Genomic DNA, 20582 nt, shown 5'->3' on the forward strand with positions numbered 1-20582 from the left:
TGCTGATGCTGGACGCCTTGCAGACCAACTGCTGAGCCAGCTGGAGGTGCTTTGGCTTGGGTGATGCTCTCTGCGTCTGACTTCCTGCCTCCCAGATAACTCCCTGCAGGTAGTCCACAGGCCTGGGCAGTGGTCACTGGAAGCCTCTCCACCTCTCTTCATAATGGATAAAGCCCTTCTTCAGTTCTCAGCATTCAGCTCGTTCGTCTGGCTTCCTTAACCTCTCCCTGCAAGGGAGACCTGTATTCCTCTTGCCCTTCAGGAACTGAAATCTGGGTGGCCTTTTCCTGTTTCTAGACCCAGAGCCCAGCAAGGCAGGGGCTTTTGGCCTAACTACTCTGCTCTGAGTTTCTGCTATGTTTCTGATCCATAGTGTGTTTATTTTTGAGTCAACCACATTCTTTAAAAATACATAGAGAGAAATTATTTTTGCTGTATTTAGAGAAGAGGAGGAGTTAAAAGCTGAACTCATAATGCCATATTGATTAAAATTTTACTTACAGCAATTTATAACAGCAAAAACCTGAGGTCTGGTTTAATAAATTGGGTACATTCAGTTATCCAAGAAGTTTATAAGTATTTACAGAGAACACGGCTAATATGTATCATAAATTGGAAAACAAGTTGTGAAGAATGAGTTTGTTAATTGTATTTGTGTTTAAAGCAAAAAGATACATAGCTTGTATACTTTCATAAGCATAGAAAGTTTCTGGTAGTGTGGATGGGACATTTTTATAGTTAACACTGGTTACATCTGGATTGTGTAACTAGGAAGCCATTGGTATATTAGTTTCTCTTTTCATCCCTCTAAATTGTTTGGATATACCTCCTCTCTCTCTTTTTTTTAAAAAACTTTTTTTAAATGTTTACTTATTTTTGAGAGAGAGAGAGAGAGAGACAGAACATGAGTCGGGGAGGGGCAGAGAGAGAGAGGGAGACACAGAATCCGAAGCAGGCTCCAGGCTCTGAGCTGTCAGCACAGAGCCCAACGCGGGGCTTGAACTGACAGACCATGAGATCATGACCTGAGCCGAAGTCGGACGCTCAACCGACTGAGCCACCCATGCGCCCCTATACCTCCTCTCTTTGAACATTGGCGGTTTTTATAATAAAAAAATAAAAAGAAGCAACCAGGCAACTCGCATATTCCCTCATAACTGTATTATTCTGATTAATGGTATGGCTGAATGCATTTTTGTGGCTCTACAATCTGTGTGTACTTAAGGAACACACATGTTATCCCCATTAATAGTTTATGTTTCCTGATGTAAAAATAGCAATAGGTATTAAATAATCAATCCAATATTCTATAATTCTGTAAAATGCTAACGTTCATTGTTGGAAAAAAACTAGGCCAAAAGCATAGTATTCAGACTATAAGGATTAAGAAGTCAGGATTACTTTGTAGCTGTAGAGGGGAGTGTTACTTATGTTTTTTTGGAAATTGATCCTTCATATGAAATGTTCAGCCTTTGGGATAGTCCTTTGTCTTATTAGTGGCATTGGCTTTCTGAAGTCCAGAGGTAAATGCCCAAAGCTTTTCTAAAGAAAGAGAAACTTTCCTTTCCTTAAATGACATCATTTTATCCTTCATGGGGCATGTGGCTTTAATACATATGCTCTGGTACTAATATACAGATGTCTAAATTTTTTGACTGGTGTGTTGTGTTGGTGCTTCTGCTATGCATTTCACAGGGATTAATCTCTCCTTTCTATTTAAAAATATCTAAATAATGCCATATCTGAAAATTTATTCTAATGAAATAATTAAAAATGCAGAGTTTAAATGAAAATATGTCGCAGTACTATCTGTGATAATGTAGGTATAAAATAACCCAAATGTTCAAAAATAGGGAATTGGATATAAATCATTGTAAATATTTAATGCAATACTATTCATACATTAAAAATGAAACGATAGAAAAATACATATTGACATGAAGAGATGTTTACAATAAATAACATTGAATGAAAAAAATGGAATATGTCCTATTTTTGTAAAAATGTACATATGTGATTATAGACATGCATAGAAAATGTGAACGTTTAAATGTTCACAAATGTCAACTGTGGTTATCTCTAAGCTGTGCGATTACAGGAGAGTTTTATTTTGTTCTCTTTACTTCTCCGCATTTATTATACTGAGCATGTTTTCATGCATAATAAGATAATCAGTAAAAGGTATTAAAGTATACTTCTGTTCTATATCATGTTGTGAAAGTTAAATGTCGCACCATTCTTCCCCTTAGAAGGTAATTACTCCTCTGTTCATCCAACTGTCTTGGGCCACAAATTGGTTTAGTTAGAAGTGGTTGGTAGCTAGACATTCTCACTCAGGTCGGAAAAGGCAAAGCTGTAAAGAGCCTTCTTTAGTTCAAGTCCCCTGCCCCGCGTCCCCTGTAATTTGAACTTGCTCAGGGATGGGCTGAAGATGACAGAAAGGCAGATTTCAGTTGCCTTTATTCTTCTACTGTGGCTAATCTTGTTAGTCCACCTGAGATTCTCAGAGTAATTTCATCCCAAATATTAATACTTCACCACTGTCATGAAATCCCTGTGAATATGTATTAAAAGCAATCAATGTTAAAACAAAAAAGAAAATAACAGTACCACTCATAAGTGTTCTGGTTTATCTCCTCAGGGATAGAGCTCACTGCTGTCCTTAACAAGTAACTGCCAAAAAGAAAAGAAACAAACAAACAAACAAACAAAAAACAAAGACTATTTTCATAAAACCTTGAACTAGTTTAGTTGAATTACTGTAAATGCATAGAGAGGTCTGCCCTCCATCGCGCTGGCATGTGGGGAGGTCGTTCTTTCTACTTGGAGGAAAGATCTTCCCGAGCTCCTCAAATCCACAGCCAGCAGTTGATTGAAGCGTGGGTACATTATTTTGGATGTCCTTCAAACTTAATTATCTTACCTGAGAACACTAAATGTTAGCATTGAATATCACTTAAAAATACTGTTCGTTCACCTTAAGAAAGCACAAAAGTACTCTCTTTTCACTTCCTTGCTTTAAAGTATCAGAAAACTAAGCCCTTAAAAGTTCAGATCCATAATTTTTGAGGGGAGGAAAATTTTGGAGTTTTGAGAGGTGCACAGAAAAGGAACATATTAGATAACCGGACTGTGTAAGACTGTAAGGCTTTTTAAAATTCCATGATCTTTGCTGCAGTCAGTTAGTCAGTTAAAAATATGTTTATGGGAAGCTGTTAGAACTTCTAATAATGTCTTGAGTTTGCATCAGTTTCCTCCTCCCTCATTCCATTGTTCTCATCCCACAAAAATGAGAAAACATTTAGTGTATAATAGCAGTTGAAAATCTAAAAATTTTTTCTTTTTTTCTTTTTTTCCAAATATCTGAGGGTTTGTATGTGTGTGTGTGGTTCTGAAAACTTTTGGTAATACTTTTAGGTTACATGGTGTTTTAATACATCAATATAGCTGGAACTTTAGGGGTTAAATTTTTCTGGGATTTTTTTTTTTTTTTTTTTTTGCTCTGGAAGAAGCTGTATCATTTCACTCCAGAAATTCTGGTGGGTTGATGGTATGACACTAGAAATAATAGGACAAGCAAAACAGCCTGGTTTGACAGAGAAGCCCGTTTTAACTTTTGTTGGTATTCACTAGGGTTTCTCACATAAATACATGTGAATAACTTTTTTAAAATGTCCAATACTTGCAAAAGCAGTTTTGAGGCTTTAAAGTGTTAGCTCTCACTTACATATCCTGAAATATCCTCCTGAGATGCCTTGCTAATTCCTAGAGTAGCTTCCCTGCCTCACACTCTGTCAGTTTGGGAAAGAAAAAAAAAAAAAATCCAGCCTGATGACACAAGCCCATAAAATTCTCTCTTCACATCGCTCTCCGCTACCATTTCTGCCTTGTGAGGCTGGCCTCTTCATTGCCCTGCTCCTCCTCTATGACACATGTCCCCTAAGTGGTCTACCTCCAGTTCTTCTCTCCCTCCAGACAGACCCTCCACCCCCACAGAGAGATCTTTCTAGAACATTAATCTGATAGCTTAGCTTCAAACACTTTGATGGTTCCCCTGATAGCACAATAGTATTTCTCAAAAGACTATCTGAGAATTTTTGGAAAAAAAAATTAGCTATTATTCTTTTTTTATGATAAGAAAAAAAGAATCAACCAGCATGCTTTTCCTCAAAATGCATAATTTGTGACTGAGTACAGCTATCCGGTTCATTGTTCTGTGGCATTGATGCCAAATCTCGTACCTTCTAACAAAGCATTTGCTTCTCAAACCAATATGTGACTTGAAGCCATGTTCTCAGAGGCATTTTCCTTTTGAGGAGACTCAGATAATACTTTGCTTGTGAGAAAGAGTGGCCCAGAGGACAGAGTCCAAATCTCCAGTGTAGACGAAAGGCCCTTTTACTATTCCTGCCTTTTACTGTTCCTCCCGCTGGATCTCCTTCCCGTCGTCCACAGCCCCTAAGTGACAAGCAGCCTCAAACTTAGCGGGTCATCTCAAGCGCTTGCCTTTCTCTGGCTTAGGCCATTTCTCGCCGGTGACAATTCCCTCTCCTCTACCCATGTACCGTAAACTCGGCTTTTCCTGAAGACCCCAGTCCCAGGGACAATTAAAAACTTACACTGAGGCTACAGTTATTATACACACAGGGAATCGTGCCATCAATGAACTACCCCAAAATTTAGTGGCTTAAAGCAATATTTGCTATCACACAATTGCAGTAGGTCAGGGATCTGGGGGTGTGCCTTCACCTGAGTTCTCTGGCTCTGTGTCTCAAACAGGTTGCAGTCCTTCCTAGCAACTCATGTAGTTGTTGGCATGATTCAGTTCCTCCCTGGCTGTTGGACTGAGGCCTCCATTTCTTGTGACCTGTTGCCGGCGGGGGGCTCCTTTTGTCTGTGGTCTCAAAACATGACGGCTTGTTTCATCCTAGTTAGCCAGAGAGGGGAAGAGAGAGCGTGGGCAAGAGAGAGAACAGAAATCACAGTCTTTTGTAACCTAATCACAGAAGTGGTATGCCATTATTGCTGCATTTTTCTTCGCTAGAAGCAAGGCACCGGGTCCAGCCCACACTCCAGGGCATTCCATGCTAGGAAGTGGGGATTATTGTGGACTGTCTGTGATGTTCTCTCCCACAGTCTACAGGATACCTTTGGGCACGCCCAGGTGGGAAGCATGGCTGATGGGAAGGTTCCCTCTGTATTATGTCCCTGTGTGCCATGGTGTGGGCATCTTGGTGTCATGACTGGGATTCCAAGGTTAAGTGGGAGCGATAGTGTAAAGAATCTGGCTCTTAAATGCCATTTAAAAGTGAACTCCCTTGGGGCGCCTGGGTGGCTCAGTCCGTTGAGCGTCCGATTTCGGCTCAGGTCATGATCTCGCGGTTCATTAGTTCAAGCCCTTCGTTGGGCTCTGTGCTGACAGCTCAGAGCCTGGAGCCTGCTTCGGATTCTGTGTCTCCCTCTCTGTCTCTGACCCTCCCCCGTTCATGCTCTGTCTCTGTCTCAAAACCAAATAAACGTTAAAAAATAAAAATAAAAAAAAAATAAAAGTGAACTCCCTCATCTAATCTTCAGTTGAAGGAAAAAACGGTCTATTTTAGTGCTGGAAGAAGATCTCTCCGTTGGACTTACTAAGGAAAGGTGAAAAATCTCACCAAGGGAGAGCATTCTTAAGAGATTACAAATGTAATCTTGACTATGCAGTTTTAGGTTTATGGCCCGATTTTAACTTCTAACCCAGAGTAAGATAAGAGTCCTCTGTATTTTCAAATCTAGCACCTGTAAAACTGCTACACTTTACTTACCTCTCTCTGGACTGGGAGCTGCTTGACAGCTTGGTCCATGCCTAATTCATTTCATTTTTTAAAAATGTTTATTTATTTTGAGAGAGAGAGAGAGAGAGAAGGAGCAGGGGAGCGGCAGAGAGAGGGAGACAGAATCCCAAGCAGGCTCCACACTGTCAGCACAGAGCCCGATGTGGGGCTCAAACTCACGAACCATGAGATCGTGACCTGAGCCTAAATCAAGAGTCAGATGCTTAACCTACTGAGCCAGCCAGGTGCCCCTCACACCTAATTATTTCTAATGCCAACACTTCACCTGGCACTTAGGATCTCAGTATTCTTTTAAAATGCACGTACTAACTTGATAGATTTTCCTGTTGTTGTGGTTTTTTAATACATCCAGTACTGAATTTACTAAGCATATTGGATAGAGTTTCCATGGTTGAGAAGTTGACAGATCTTTGTCTGGCATAATGCTTCACAAAGATGAAGTCTGTAATCTCTATTAATTTCTGTGTTATTTTGCTAGTTCGTTAGAGCATTAGCAGTTTTGCCCTTGAATCAAAGTTCTCTACTTTCCCTCCGTGGTTTCCAAATATTTTGTCCTTTTGAGTCAAGGGAATTGCCCTGATTTTATGGTGACATTTGGGTAAGATATTTAAACTGTTAAAAGTTATAAAAACGACCCTTTGGTATTAAATGTAATAAATGGCTCTGAATTGAATACATGCACAGATTCTCTTATCTGAGCTTCGTGAGCCCACACTGCTCCATTACATATTCTCATTGTAATTGAATTCTATGACATTCTCTCAACTCCTAAGAGTATGCCAGGCCAGGAGAACTCCTCATGGCTTGGTGCTGATGTATACTTTGGGCCTTTTGAAGTGTGGGGGTTTCATCTCTACCTGTATGTGGCACCTGTAGTACTGTTGGTCTTACCCAATCTGGAAGAAGCAGGGGAGTCTCTGTAAGAAAAGAAAAGAAAACAAACAAAAGCTAGTTTCATCCCTCAGATATTTATCACAACCCTCAAAGAAAGGAGCAGAGACATGACTTCTAGAACCCAACCTATCTTTGCTCAGCCTCACCTTTACCAAGAATATTGTCTTTTCTTTCCTCGTGGATACTCTGCACTGGGTATATTTGTCCTGGGTGTATTTGTATTTTTCTTTGTAATTCCATAATACTGTGCTTGCATGTCTTAGACCATAAATCCCTCAAGGCCAGAGGTTATTCTCTTCCCTCCTTTTCTCTTTTGATACCTTCGGTCTCTTTTCCCATTTTATACCCACTCGAACAGCATTCCAGAAATAGTAGCCAACACATAAGAGGTCTGGTCTAGACTTATGCATGATGTGTTAGAGTAGAGTGGAGATGACGGGCTGGAACATGTGAAAGGCTTGGAGTGAGGCATGAAGGTGAGTTCCTCAAGGCTTCCAAACAGCACTGCCTTAACTCCACGTGGGTCAGGATGGGTGCCCGGCTCTCCTCTGACCCTCTCAGTGCCTCAGAGTATGTTACTGCCATGAAATTGTATCGTCATATTTTCTAGTTGTGATTCCTTCACAGTTTAATATGCTTCTAGTTCTGGTTTGACTTTTCCCCCAGGACGAGGCTAAAATCTCTTCATTATAATATAGACAGTGTACTGCACTTTGAATACAAATTTATCCATGTTCAGAGTAATTTTTCTTGTGATTGTCTCTACCCTGGAGAAGTGCCTTTAATGAATTACATACAAATTGTGTAATTTAAGAAGTTAATTTGGTTTTCTGGTTACACAGGACTAAAAACAGCCCTTGTAGAAAGAGATGATTTCTCATCAGGGACCAGCAGCAGAAGCACTAAATTGATCCATGGTGGTGTGAGATATCTTCAGAAGGCTATCATGAAGTTGGATATTGAGCAGGTAATTGTGTATGCTGGTTGTTAAACAAAAAATTGCGACTATGCTTTTTTCTACCCAGTTAAATCAGGGTGTTTTGTTTTGTTTTGTTTTGTTTTTTTATGGCTTTTAACATTTCTTCCTGTTGGAAATACCTATTTAGTGTGTATTCTGCTGGAGTATCTTTCAGGAGGGGTGTGTCATTTCTTTCCTGTAGCATCATGTTTATGGGTGATCAGGGGCTTTTTCTACACAGGCATGTCAAAATAGCAGATTTACAAAATCACTTTTGGATATGTTGCCTCTTAACAATTGCGATTGTTTCTTTGTTCTTTCATTTGTTTGTTTTGCCAATGGCTACCAAATTGCTACTATCTGGGCAGTGTTGTAATACAGGAGTGTTCAACTGATCCTCTTAACTGTAATTGCAATCACACGCTCGTATTGTCACTGACATATTCCTAAGGAGAAGATGTTCTGAGTCATGCTTTTCTTATGTCACACTTTATTGTGTCCAGTCTGCCACCATTTGAAAACTGCCAAGGCAGTGTGGAAGATGACATTTCCCAGAGGGGTAAAAAAAAAAAATCAGCTGAACTCCCTATCTGCTTCTGGTACATGAAAAACAGAGCAGTGCTAACTTGACATTGTCAGTTTTGAATGTGTCCTCTTTTCTTACGTGTCTCTTCGGCATCATGATGGATGCAAAGAAAAGAGCATAAGACTTAGAATCAGATGACTTGTGATGTGTTCCAGATTATTTATTCCATTTCTATGAGCCTCAGTTTTCTCATTTTTAAGTTAGTGTTATAGTAATAATAATGCTAGCTCTTTAGAGACGCATAACGAGGACGAAAGGAGTAAAGACAAACGCTTTTCTGTAATCTGTGAAATACTGTGCAACTCCTAAGTATTATCTCTGCTTGTGTTAGTGGAGGCAGGAAGGGAATATTTAGCATGAATTTGAACAATCTGTTATTTCTTACATGGGGAAATATTATAGAGGACTGAGAAAGCGGACAATACAGAGAATGCAAGATAAATTGTTACAATAATCTTGTAACTCAAGTCGGGAAAATATCTTACACCTGGGAACTCTGACAGCATGTTTTTCTCCTATGCAAATACAGTTAAGGTTTCTAAAAAATCTTTCAGGTTGACAGCATGATGTATTATTAGAACTTTGATTAGGAGGGAGCGATCCTCACTCAGAGGTAGAGAGGTTTCTGTGTATCAATCAGTTGGCAGGGTGTCTATTTGCCATTTGAAAATATTATGATCTGTTACTGCCAAACTAATTTTCTCTGTTTTGCTTTTCAGTATAGGATGGTAAAAGAAGCCCTTCACGAGCGTGCCAACCTACTAGAAATTGCTCCCCATTTATCAGCTCCGTTGCCTATAATGCTTCCTGTTTACAAGTAAGCCTTTTGATATCACCTATATACTATTTGCTTAATTGAGGTCAATAGAAGAACACAGTTTTAATGGAAATAGTTCCTCAGTGTGTATTTCTTAATGTACTTTTAATTGGTCTTAATCTTTAATCCTTTTCAAACATTTGCCTTTGTTGTGTTTAAAAGTGTGGCTTTTCCTAAATTGCCCTTTTCTGACCCAACTCTAAGGGCTAGATCTTGAAGGCCAAGGCGGTTGTCCTCTATATTTATAATTAGTATTTCTTCCCCCAGTTTACGGAGAGTCTAAAGACGAGCGACTGCGTTTGTACCAGGGAACAAAAGAGGGTCATTTGCACACTAAAATGCACAGCTAAAAAGTACCTGGCTGCAAAATCTGAACCTAATATGTACCAACTCCAAGCCTAAACCGTTTTGGCTCATTTTAAATTTCCAAGTTAGCCAAAACCGAAGTTTGGTTCAGAGGTGTCGGATGGTAAGCTATAAAACCCAATTTTCCTGATTTTGTTAGAGTTGGTCCATTAAGTCACCTTAAATTGGAATATAGGTAATATGAGACAGTGGATTATGTAACTGCTAGCCACATGAGGGTTGGGGTGCCTAGAAACAGATTTTATCATTTTCATCCATATTTTGTCATAGATTGCTTAGGACATCTCAAGCCAGTGATTCTCTCCCCTGGTTGCACATTAGAGTCACCCAGACCCCCAACTCTCATCTCTAGACCCGTGAGGCCCCGGTATCTGTATGTATGTTTATGTTTATGTTATGTTTATAAGGCCCAGGTATCTGTATGTATGTTTATGTTCATGAGAATTCTCCCCAGAGAATTCTCATCTGCAGCAAGGTCGAGAAGCACTGCCTTAGGGATGATTCATTTAGAGTCTCACTGATTCATTTTCTTATATAATTCAGCTTGGTTGGTGTTAAAAACAGTTTTGTAGTTCCTCCTGTTTCCTTTGCAGCAAATACACCTCTAGATATACTTTGCTTTTCTTAAATGCAAAGTATATTGTAACTTACAGTGACATTCTAGAATGTTCTACCCTGTGTCTCAAGAAACCTTTCCCCCTATTTATGCCGTAGGTGGTGGCAGCTACCTTATTACTGGGTAGGAATCAAGCTATATGATCTGGTTGCAGGAAGCAATTGCCTGAAAAGCAGTTATGTCCTCAGCAAATCGAGAGCCCTTGAACATTTCCCAATGCTCCAGAAGGACAAACTGGTAGGAGCAATCGTCTATTATGACGGTATGTGATTTTTCTTTTTACAAGGCACTTCTCTCTTACTCATGACCCTTACAGTATGTTCTTAATGAGATAGTTTCGCATTATTAATTTTAATGCTGGTCTTCTACAACATACAAACACATATGCGTGTGGGCACACACACACACACACACACACACCATTTTGTCTAATATTAGCTGAAACACTACTCATGGTGTTTTGATTTTAACATTTTTCAGTTTTTGAGTATTCTTTTTCTTCTTTGATTTCTACTTTGTCTCATGGTTGGTTTGGTTCATTTTCCATCATTATGAATTTGGGCCGCACCCTCATGCCATTTAATTTGTTCCATGTTTCCCAGTGAATACTTGCCTTATGAATATATTATAATGTTGAAAGCAGCTGAATATCTGTTAGGTTTTCTAGATGAAACCTCTATTTTCAAGGGGTTATAAACCTAGAGAAAAATGCCCTCTGGGCTGAAATTGACATGTTTGTATTTTGCACAGGACACAATTCTTGAACGTATAATTTATGTGATGAGGTAGATGAACATTGCATCTGTTAAACCAAAGCCTCAGTTTTTATTGCTTATTTTTTTGTTGTTAAATGTTTTCTAACAGAAACATTATCTAATATCCATTTGCCATGTGTTCCTTGTTCATTCTTTGTGTGTGTGGGTGGGTATGGGTATATGTGAACAATATAATTTTATACACTTTTATTTGAAGGACTTAACCACTTAATATGTCTCCAGATGGACCACAATGCAACACAAAACAAAACAGGAAAAGCCATTTGTGAAATTGTACTATGGTTTTAAAGGGTGTATGGAATCGCAGAATAGTCCAGGGATGGATATCTATTTATAAAATAAATAGCTGAACATAGATAATTGTACACGTTCAAAAAGTCTTGGAAATTTTGTGTCACAAAAGACAGCTTGGGCTCTATAGCTCAGTGGGTTGGTTTTTTTGTTTTTTTTTTTTAACCCCATTATGTGACCTGTGTATTTCATCTTATAGATCTAAACTCTTAGCATGAAGAAATGTTCGTTGTTGTTGTTTTCTGTTCTTTTTGTTTGTATGTTTTCAGGGGACTTTGATATTTACACTTTATATTATAGGATATCCTCAAGCCTACCCCCACCTTTTTTCTTCTTCTCAGTGTTAGATTTCTGAATCAATTTAGCTGTCTGTCATGCTTCATGTATGAATGCAGAATGTGTATGTGCAGAGGGGGCAACAGGGACAAACTCAAGAAAATGTCCTAGGAGCAACAATATTGGAAAAATGTTAAGGGTCTTAGACAAACATTAAAAGCTAGAGAATTCACAATTTACAGTGCCTTCCAGCATCTAAGCACCACGGGGGGGGGGGGGGGTGGGTGGGGGTGGTGGCACTTAACTACTTTTTGGTGCCCTCGTTGAGCCTACATGTTAAAGGACAACCTTAACTGTGAATTTGCTTTCTCTGCATCAGACCCTTAATGCTAATCCATTGTAGTTTAGTGGGTGATTATATTAAAGAGGTTTTGGGTCCAGGAGGAGTAAGAAGGCATTCTGCAAATGACATCCTTTCCATCCTGACAAGGAAGTGTTTGTGCCCTTTGCCTCTTATTACCCATCCCTCCTGGCTAAACCCTCTCAAATACTTGGTCATTTTCTTTACCATGTGATGTATCAAATACTAACTAGTTTTATTTTTTAGCCTGTGCATATCTGAATCTCTTTGAGAGGACTATAAGTGGATGTCACATCTGAATTTGTGGCATCCTGTTTTTCGTTGGTTTGATATTGTTGTGATTTTTACAGATTCTTATTGATTCTACATAGAGGAACCAAGGGAAATTTATGTCACATGTGCAGAAGAAACATCATCTAATTAGAAGCAAGAGAAGAATTTCTTTAATCTAAAATTGGGTTTTAGGGCGCCTGGGTGGCTCAGTCAGCTAAGTGCCTGGCTCTTGATTTCTACTCAGGTCATCCTCTCATGGTTTGTGAGATAGAGCCCCTGTGTTGAGAAGCCTTCTTGGGATTCTCTCTTTCCTTCCCTTGCACTTTCTGTCACTCTCTCAAAATAAATAAATAAACAAATAAAATAAAATAAAATAAAATAAAATAAAATATAATAAAATTGGATTTCATACCTTGTTTATAGGTTGCAAAATTATGAGTTCAGCAAGAATTATTGAAAAATATAAAAATTATTATGTAAAATAATTTCAAATTGGTATTTGAAAGTTGACTATAAAAATCTTAAATCTTGAAGGGATAAAATAATTATATTCTAGTCATTTGAGATTATTTATGTTTATATTTATATTTATATCCTTGTTCTGAAATAATACAGGTCCAGCTATGTCCTGTATTTGAGGTGAGGCAAAACAAGAATGTGCAACAAAGTATAGTTTTATGGTTTCACAACTGTATTCACTGACAGAGCAACTCCTGTTTTACCTAATGGTGTGATGAGCAAATTAAATATCAATGAGGAAGTAAGGTAGAAAGGAGCATATAAGTAAGGGCATTACGTGTAGTAAGTGTGTGCTCAGAGAAAGGAAGGAATGCCCTACCCCTTGACCAAAAAGGAACATTATCATCCTGTCACCAGAGTATTTCAGAGAGGAAAAGGTACCGGAACATTTACTATTGCAAATGAGGTCTATACATTGTAATTTATAAGGTAAAACTTTCTTAACAAGAAAAGAAAAAATCTTCTTTATAACTGACCATTATGAGAATGTAATAAGTTACCCAAATAACGCCAAAATGAATTTGGGCTGCTGGAAATAACTTTTTTTTTCTTTTTTACTGAAAAATAATTTATTGCAGTGCAATTCACATAACGTAAAATTAACCACTTTAAAGTGAGCAGAAATAATAATTTTTATAACTCCCAACTTGGGAGAATCTTGATTATGAAAAAGTGGCAAAAGTAATTAAATTGAACTTCTCAGTGCTACAAGAAGTTAGGCTAACTAAACACTCTTATTAGTAATTCATTATACAGTTATTTCAGCACCAATGAAAAGTAAAATATAACAGTACAAAAACATAGTCAAACCAGTAAACATTGCCATTACCTTAGACTAGTGGCTGAGAAAGTCTTTAAAGTTCCTACAAGGCTGGATGTTAGGGCCTTGAGGTGTTCCCTCTGACATACAAAATGTACAAAGATCAACATAGTTTTTCTTAATTATTCGTAGGAATAGTTCATCCTAAATAAATAGTGATGGCCATTGCATTTGAGTAAGGCAAAATGTATTCCTCCACAAAAGTCAATACGGGTAATAAAATAAATTCCACATACTTTCAAATGTAGTAATTATAGCGGTTATTATGTGCTTGGCATAGGTATGATCCATTGCCATATTTTGTTGTTAAGTGCTGAAAAACAAACTCACCCATATGGAGGAATAAGTACCATCTTTTTCAGTGCAAAGTAAATGTCAAATTTCTCAGTGAAATTTATATGAAATGAAAATTGGGATTGGAAGGGACAGATCAGGTTATATTTTCTTCATCTATTCTGTTAGAGAAAACACACAGTCAACTCACTGGTTTTATGACTGAGACGTAATCCTGGTGGTGCTTACCTGTTTCTTGCCTTCTGCTACCAGAGAGCCATCGGCTGATGCCGGCCATGGTCATTACCTCTAGTAAGGGGGTACCAGGTCGTATGGAGGCTGCTTCAACTCTCCTAAGTCAGCCAGAAGTATTTAAGGCATGACACTCTTGAGCAACTCGGCATGCCATGAGATAGGAATCAGCGCAGGAGGGGGTGCCGGTTTCTTCAGGAACTTATTTTGCCGTCCTCTGTCAACTTTACTTCATTCTGTTTCCAGAGTATGTTCTTTGCTGCCATTCTAGTTGGACTCCAGTTATCCAATCCAGTGCACAGAACATGAGATATAATTAAAAAATCATTAAATATTTAAAACCATTAAATACAGCCACTAAGCTTCTATAAGATGAGACTGGAGAACAAAATTATGGCTTTAAATTCTTCCTTGTGAGCATCAAGGCACTGACAGAGAGAGATGTCTGTTATTTCATACCCAACGATGCCCTTAAGTATTCCTTATGCACATATGAAAATCGCAACCTACAGGAAATTACATTAGCTTTCCTAATGTAAATAAAAGTCAGTTATATCCATGTTTCAAAGGGGGAATTAAAGCCCAGGTTTCACTAGAATATTCATTTTTATTCCAGCCTAAAACTCAACACCATACAAATAGATGAATTCAGCTCATGAGAGAGCAAAGCCAATTTAATCTCTGGCTCCCCTGAGGTAAATGTAGTTCACGGTCCTGCCCCCACCCCAACCTCAGCTATAATCCCTGGCTCCTGGAGGTAAAAATGCACTGAAGTGAGGAAAATTCTGCAGCAGGATATAATGATCCAAAATGACAGGGACAATAATGACAATGAATTTCATGTCTCCCAGTCATGAGCTGGAGATGCTTGACTAGGCTGACTTCTACAATTAAATTGTTACAGGTACAGCAGGAGATGCAGTTAGCTATGCGCTTTGGGGAACGATGCCTCTGGCAAAAGGCATATTGTGGAATCCAGACTCTTTTGTTAGGAACAAACTATTACTCCTCTAGGCAGGCACCCTCAGTTGTATGCTTAAATAAAAGAAATCCTGGGTTAAAGGCAAGTCTTTTAAGGTGTTGATTTTATCTACTTGGAAACCTTAAAAAAAAAATCAATTACCCAATAACACAAAGGTGATTTGTTTCTTCTTTTTTGGTCTTATGCTTTTGTTTTTGTTTTTCCTTTGAGTCCCTGGAACATAAGTCAAACCTAAAGATGGTGCCTTTAATTCTCATTTACCCTATTTGCAAATACAGCTGTTGAACCGATTGGGTGTTACCAACTTTAATCTGACAGACACATTAATTTCTTCAGAGTAATAGAAATAGGTTGAATAAATAACCAAATAATGGGATTTACAAACAAAATAGAGTCCTGTTCTGTGAGTTTGGGCTATGTGCTCCTTCATATAATCCTTGTAGGGTTGCTCCGATGACCTCTAAAGTTGATGGTGTGAGACTTCTGGGGCGCACAAGACCATCTCCTGGGTGTAGAAGAACATATTAGAACGTCTGCTTGGATATTTTGCTATCAAATGCCTTATAAATGTCTGTTTTTACATATGGTCCAAATGTCTGTAATATGTAAGTTCAAGTACTTCTATATATAAGTACAATATTGCAGGTATTTTATTTATCAATAAATTACTTACTGGGGCTATATGCTGATGTTTACTTTACTTTGGGGAATACTGGACTTAATTTTTCTTCTTTGAACCACTGGGTTGGTAATTTGTCATCATTTTAAGTCTTTGATAACTGACTAATTTGAATGTTTTCAAGATAGATGTATCAGCTAGAGGAAAAATTCCCCCAGAAGAGGAAACATCACCAAATCCATTCCTTCATTTCTCAAGGTCCAATTTCTGTGAACTTTGATTGAGGGTTCTAAAAACTATTGACAAAAAGGGAGTATTCTCTTGGGAACTTCAACATTATCAAAATTTGGCATGATACATTAAAACTTGTTTCTTGCTTTTATTTTTATTTCCATCTTTAAAAAAATATAATAAATTTATTTTAAAATGTAAAGTAGTTGTGTTTGCCAATAATTCTCAAGGCTCCTAACCTCTTTTTAAGATCCTTATTATTGTACACACTGAGGTATAAAATTATGTAAATATTATGTAAATATTGATGCATACAAAAGAATATAGTTAACACATATACGTATGTATATATGTATACGTATATATGTATATATATGTATACACATGTATACATATATATACATCTCTCTATATATGTATATGTACACATCTATATGTATATACACATCTATATATACTAAGCTTTCACACCCTTATAGATGTGTAATATATATATATATATAGAGAGAGAGAGAGAGAGAGAGAGAGAGAGATGTATACACACACACACACACACACACACACACCTGGGAATCCACAAGTGACCTTAAAACCAAGAATATTATCAATACATTGAGACTATTTGTGACTTCAAATTGTGAATACACCCCATTTCATCCTCTTGGCTCTTTCCTAGAAATTACTGCTATTATGAATTTTATTATTGGAAGTCTTTTTTTTTTTATTATCCTCTGTCATCTTTTTTTGTCTTATGCAAATGTATTTGAAAATAATCTATTGGTTAGTTTTGCTTTTAGTATAAGATGATGTATTTTGTAAGTTGATGTAAACACTTTGGAAAACAAACACTTCTAATAAAGTTAAGCATACACACACCTTGTGATTCAGTAATTCTGTTACTAAATGTGTGCCCCAGAGAAATTCTGACACATGTCCACAGGGAGATATGTACAGAAAAGTTCACTGAAGCACAGGGTACAATTTCAAAAGGGAAATAATTCAAATATCCATCAAGAGACCAATGAATAAACAACCTGTGTATTCACATAATGGAGTAAAACAGCATTGGAAGTGAATGAACTCAGCTAAACTGAACAACGTGGATGAGTCTTAGAAAACTAATGTCGAAAGGGCATGATAACTCGTCCCACAAATATAAGAATCACAGTCATACTTGAAAACTGCTTTCCTAAGTGTCATAGTGTAGTTGAAACACTCAGCAATATGTAAGTACATGACTTAGGTTTACAAACTTTATTGAGCTTTGAGTCCCACCTTACAAATCTATGAATTTAGGCTTATAATACCTCATTCACAGTGTGTTTTGGGATCTAAATGAATTAATAAATATAACATAACTTCATAAGTATAAAACATTATTTAAATATTGCTTTATATGGGTCGATTTTATGGATATTCTACAATATCCATAGTCTATAATATCCATAAAATTCACCAAATTTCTACTTTTCACGTCATAAAGTGAAGCATCAGTTGTACCAATATCTCTTCATATATATATATAAATTTGCAGATTCTTCCAGAAAAAAATTTGCAAAACATTCTTAGGAGAAAGGAAAATTTTATGCAAATAGATATGTACCAGGTGAGTATATAACCTTTGAAATTTAAGGGTTAAAAAGCACAACATTTTAAAAGAACTTACTCTACAATTATCCACCTCTTAGACATTGATCTAAAACATATTTCATATTTCTTCCTGTGCATATGTAGTTTACGCTTACAGGTTAAATAATTTTTATCCTGATTTTCTGTTGCCATCTTTTCCATTGTACTTCTCCTCTTGTTATCTGTGAGTTAGATAAACGAAACTGGCATCATTGCTCATATAGCAGGCATATTATTTTGCCCCTGAATTCTGCCTTTTTGCTATTCAGTGTATCTGGATACCAACCAATGCTAAATGAAGTTTGACATGTACCCCTAAGAAACAAAAGTTATAAATTGTGGCTTCAAAGGAAACCTTGAATAAATAGGACACATTTGTGTCCACCCAGGCTAACATCTAACATATGCTTTAGCTTCCTGATGATGAGACAGAACAAAATAGCCCCTAGGAAAGTTTGCAATTGTTTATTGCTCACTTGACCAGCATGTATTAAATACCAAGCTTTTGTCCCCTTATAATTAGTTTTTAAGAAAATCAAAAGCACACAAAAGTAAATTTAATCAGGTGTAGCATACTGAGACAGTAATCATCCCTTTTCTACTTTGTATATACAAGCTTGAAAACAGTGCTAAAATTTATAATAATAGGCTATGTATGCGTATAACTTGTTTGAGCAGATAGTTCTGGTGGGTTCATGGTAAGCTATCTGCCCCACACTCTGTTGCCCAACTGACCCTTTGTCTTCTACATGGAAGTATTGTTGACACACAACATTACATTCGTTTCAAGTGTATCTTAGTTGGCTTTTTTTTAGAAAAGATGTAGGATCAATGGCAAAAGCTAATGTATCAAAAATCTCCATGCCCTCTTCCTCCCTGTTTACTTGTTCATCCAAAAATATATATATATATATATATTATATATATTTGTAATATATATTTGTAATATATATAATATATATATGTTATATAAGTTATATAACTTATAATTTATATATAATTTTTCTACTATTTTCCAGACATTATATCTGGCATTAGGGCCAAATCCATTAAAGACAAAAGAGTTCCGAGATTTCAGGTTTTGAGAGAGTTCACTGCATATATGCCAAATATTGTGCCCAACACATGGTTTCTACGGCCAACAGTGTTTTACATTTGTGTAGCAGAGTATGGTTTTCAGAACATTTTTTTTTTCTCATAAATGATCTTGGTTGACCCAGCTCAGTTATGTATGCTAGAATGGGATATTATGGTTCCTATTTTGTGGGGGAAAGGGAATCATTGATAAATATCTGGATCAGTCTTTTAAATATGTGAGGATGTGAAAGTTTGTTTTATTTGTTTGTAAGAAACAGAAAAGAAAAGAAAAAGAACTTTCCAAAATGTAGATTGATAACATTATGGCTTTTTTAGCTACCATTAGGTGTTAAGTATGTCACACACTTTAGCAAAAAATACAGCCCAGTAGTTCAACAAAGCATACACAGTTTTATTAAGAGAAAGTTCTAACATAATGTAGAAGTAATAAGCATGATAAAACGGACTTCCAGTTTGGACCTTTACAAACTCATGGCTAAACTTCATCTGTACTCTTATATACTCTCCCCTGCCCTCCAGAGAACAAATATTTTTCATCCATGAATATTTTAGTCCGTATCCTTTTGTAAAAAAAAAAAAATATTGAAGTATAATTGATATACAGTGTTGTATTAGTTTCAGGTGTACAACATATTGATTCAACAATTCTGTACGTTATTCAGTGCTCACCACTGGTAACTGTAGTCACCATCTGTCACATGCAACATAATTATAACATTATTGACTATGTTGCTGTAAATACAGCATTTCATCTCCATGACTTGTTTCATAACCCCAAGCGTGCACCTCTTAAATCCGTTGTTAAAGACTTTAAAAAAAATACAACCACATCTAAAATGTTTTAAAAATAATTTCTTAATATCTGATATCCGTTCATGTTCACATGTTCCCTATAGTCTTACAACTTTAATCGGCTCCTGATTTAAAAATCAACCCATAAAACAAACAAAATCCTAGTTAAGGTTCACGTACGCCAATAAAGAAAGTCCTCTTATAACTAATAGGTTTCCCCTCCATTCCTTTGTTTTCTCCTTCATTTAATGGTACTTCTGTATTTTCTGTACAGGTAGCAGTTAGGCTTGCTCCAATCATCTGTTGCTGCATAAGAAACAACACCCAAACTTAGTGGCTTAAAATGTTAATGGACCCTCTCACAGTTGTGAGGATGGGGAACTCAGCTGGGTGTTTCCCACTTGGGATCCCTCATATAGTTGCAATGAGATGGTCGTTGAGGCAGGAGCACTAAGAGCTTTCTTACTTACACGTCTGGCTCCTGGGCTGAGAAGACTGGTCAGCTGAGAGCTGGCTGGCCCAGCATCTCTCTCTCACCGTGGCTTTTCCATGTGGCTAGCTTGGACTTTCTCACGGGGTAGTGACACTTCTTCCGTGGTGACTGGCTTACCGCAATGAGCATACCAAGGGACCAACGCATAAATGCAAGACTCTTCAGACCTAGCCTTGGAAATCACACAGTGTCACTTCCACCACACTCTGCTATTAAAGTGAATCACAGGGACAGCCCAGATTTAAGGGATAGGATATTACAAAAGTAATAGCATAATTTATTGGGGAGAGGAGAGCCATCTTTGATGACTAGCTACAAAGAAGCTGGATCAAATTGTTTTGTCAAAAATACTTTTTAAGCAGCGGTGTGAATTTCCATGACACGTCTTCCTGCTGCTTCTTTTGTTGTTGTTGTTGTTGTTGTTTAATTCGGTCATTATCATCATTGCCTAGGTCAGTACCAGTATCTTATTAGAGGTTCAGGGTACTTTTCCAGCTGCCTTTCCAACTTCATTTATTATTATTTGGATTACTTATAATTTCCCTGCCTTACCTCTTTGCCTACCTTGAGGCACATTTTGTATAAAACGTCTATGTTTAATGTGTGTCAATTGATTAGTGATGCCCAGATTCCCTATCTCTGGCCTATGGGCACCTTCTCAAGTTGGCTCCTAAGCTGTTTTAACATGCTGTCAGCGGCCTATGATGACTTCTCTGCCATCTGCTATGACAAGGTATTTCAGACTCATCCTGAAGCTTTTCTGCCCTAGACCCCAGGAAGCATAAAGTTTTGAAAAGATGAATTTAAAATTCTTCTCGGACCCACA

The 20582-nt window shown here is 37.3% G+C and overlaps 1 protein-coding gene across 5 annotated transcripts in view; it reads left to right on the forward strand.

Moving 5' to 3' along the window:
• The window catches only part of GPD2 (glycerol-3-phosphate dehydrogenase 2), a 146086-nt gene that overhangs the window by 67455 nt on the left and 58049 nt on the right, over positions 1 to 20582 (forward strand). For all 5 annotated transcript variants that reach the window (XM_053215092.1, XM_027055731.2, XM_015076750.3 and 2 more), the window contains exons 4-6: positions 7571 to 7695; positions 8992 to 9089; positions 10170 to 10333. In XM_053215092.1, the coding sequence (XP_053071067.1) occupies positions 7571 to 7695; positions 8992 to 9089; positions 10170 to 10333 (387 nt within the window). The remainder of the gene's footprint in view (positions 1 to 7570; positions 7696 to 8991; positions 9090 to 10169; positions 10334 to 20582) is intronic.

Source organism: Acinonyx jubatus, chromosome C1 (assembly GCF_027475565.1).
Source record: "Acinonyx jubatus isolate Ajub_Pintada_27869175 chromosome C1, VMU_Ajub_asm_v1.0, whole genome shotgun sequence".
In the NCBI taxonomy this organism is placed as follows: Eukaryota; Metazoa; Chordata; class Mammalia; order Carnivora; family Felidae; genus Acinonyx; species Acinonyx jubatus.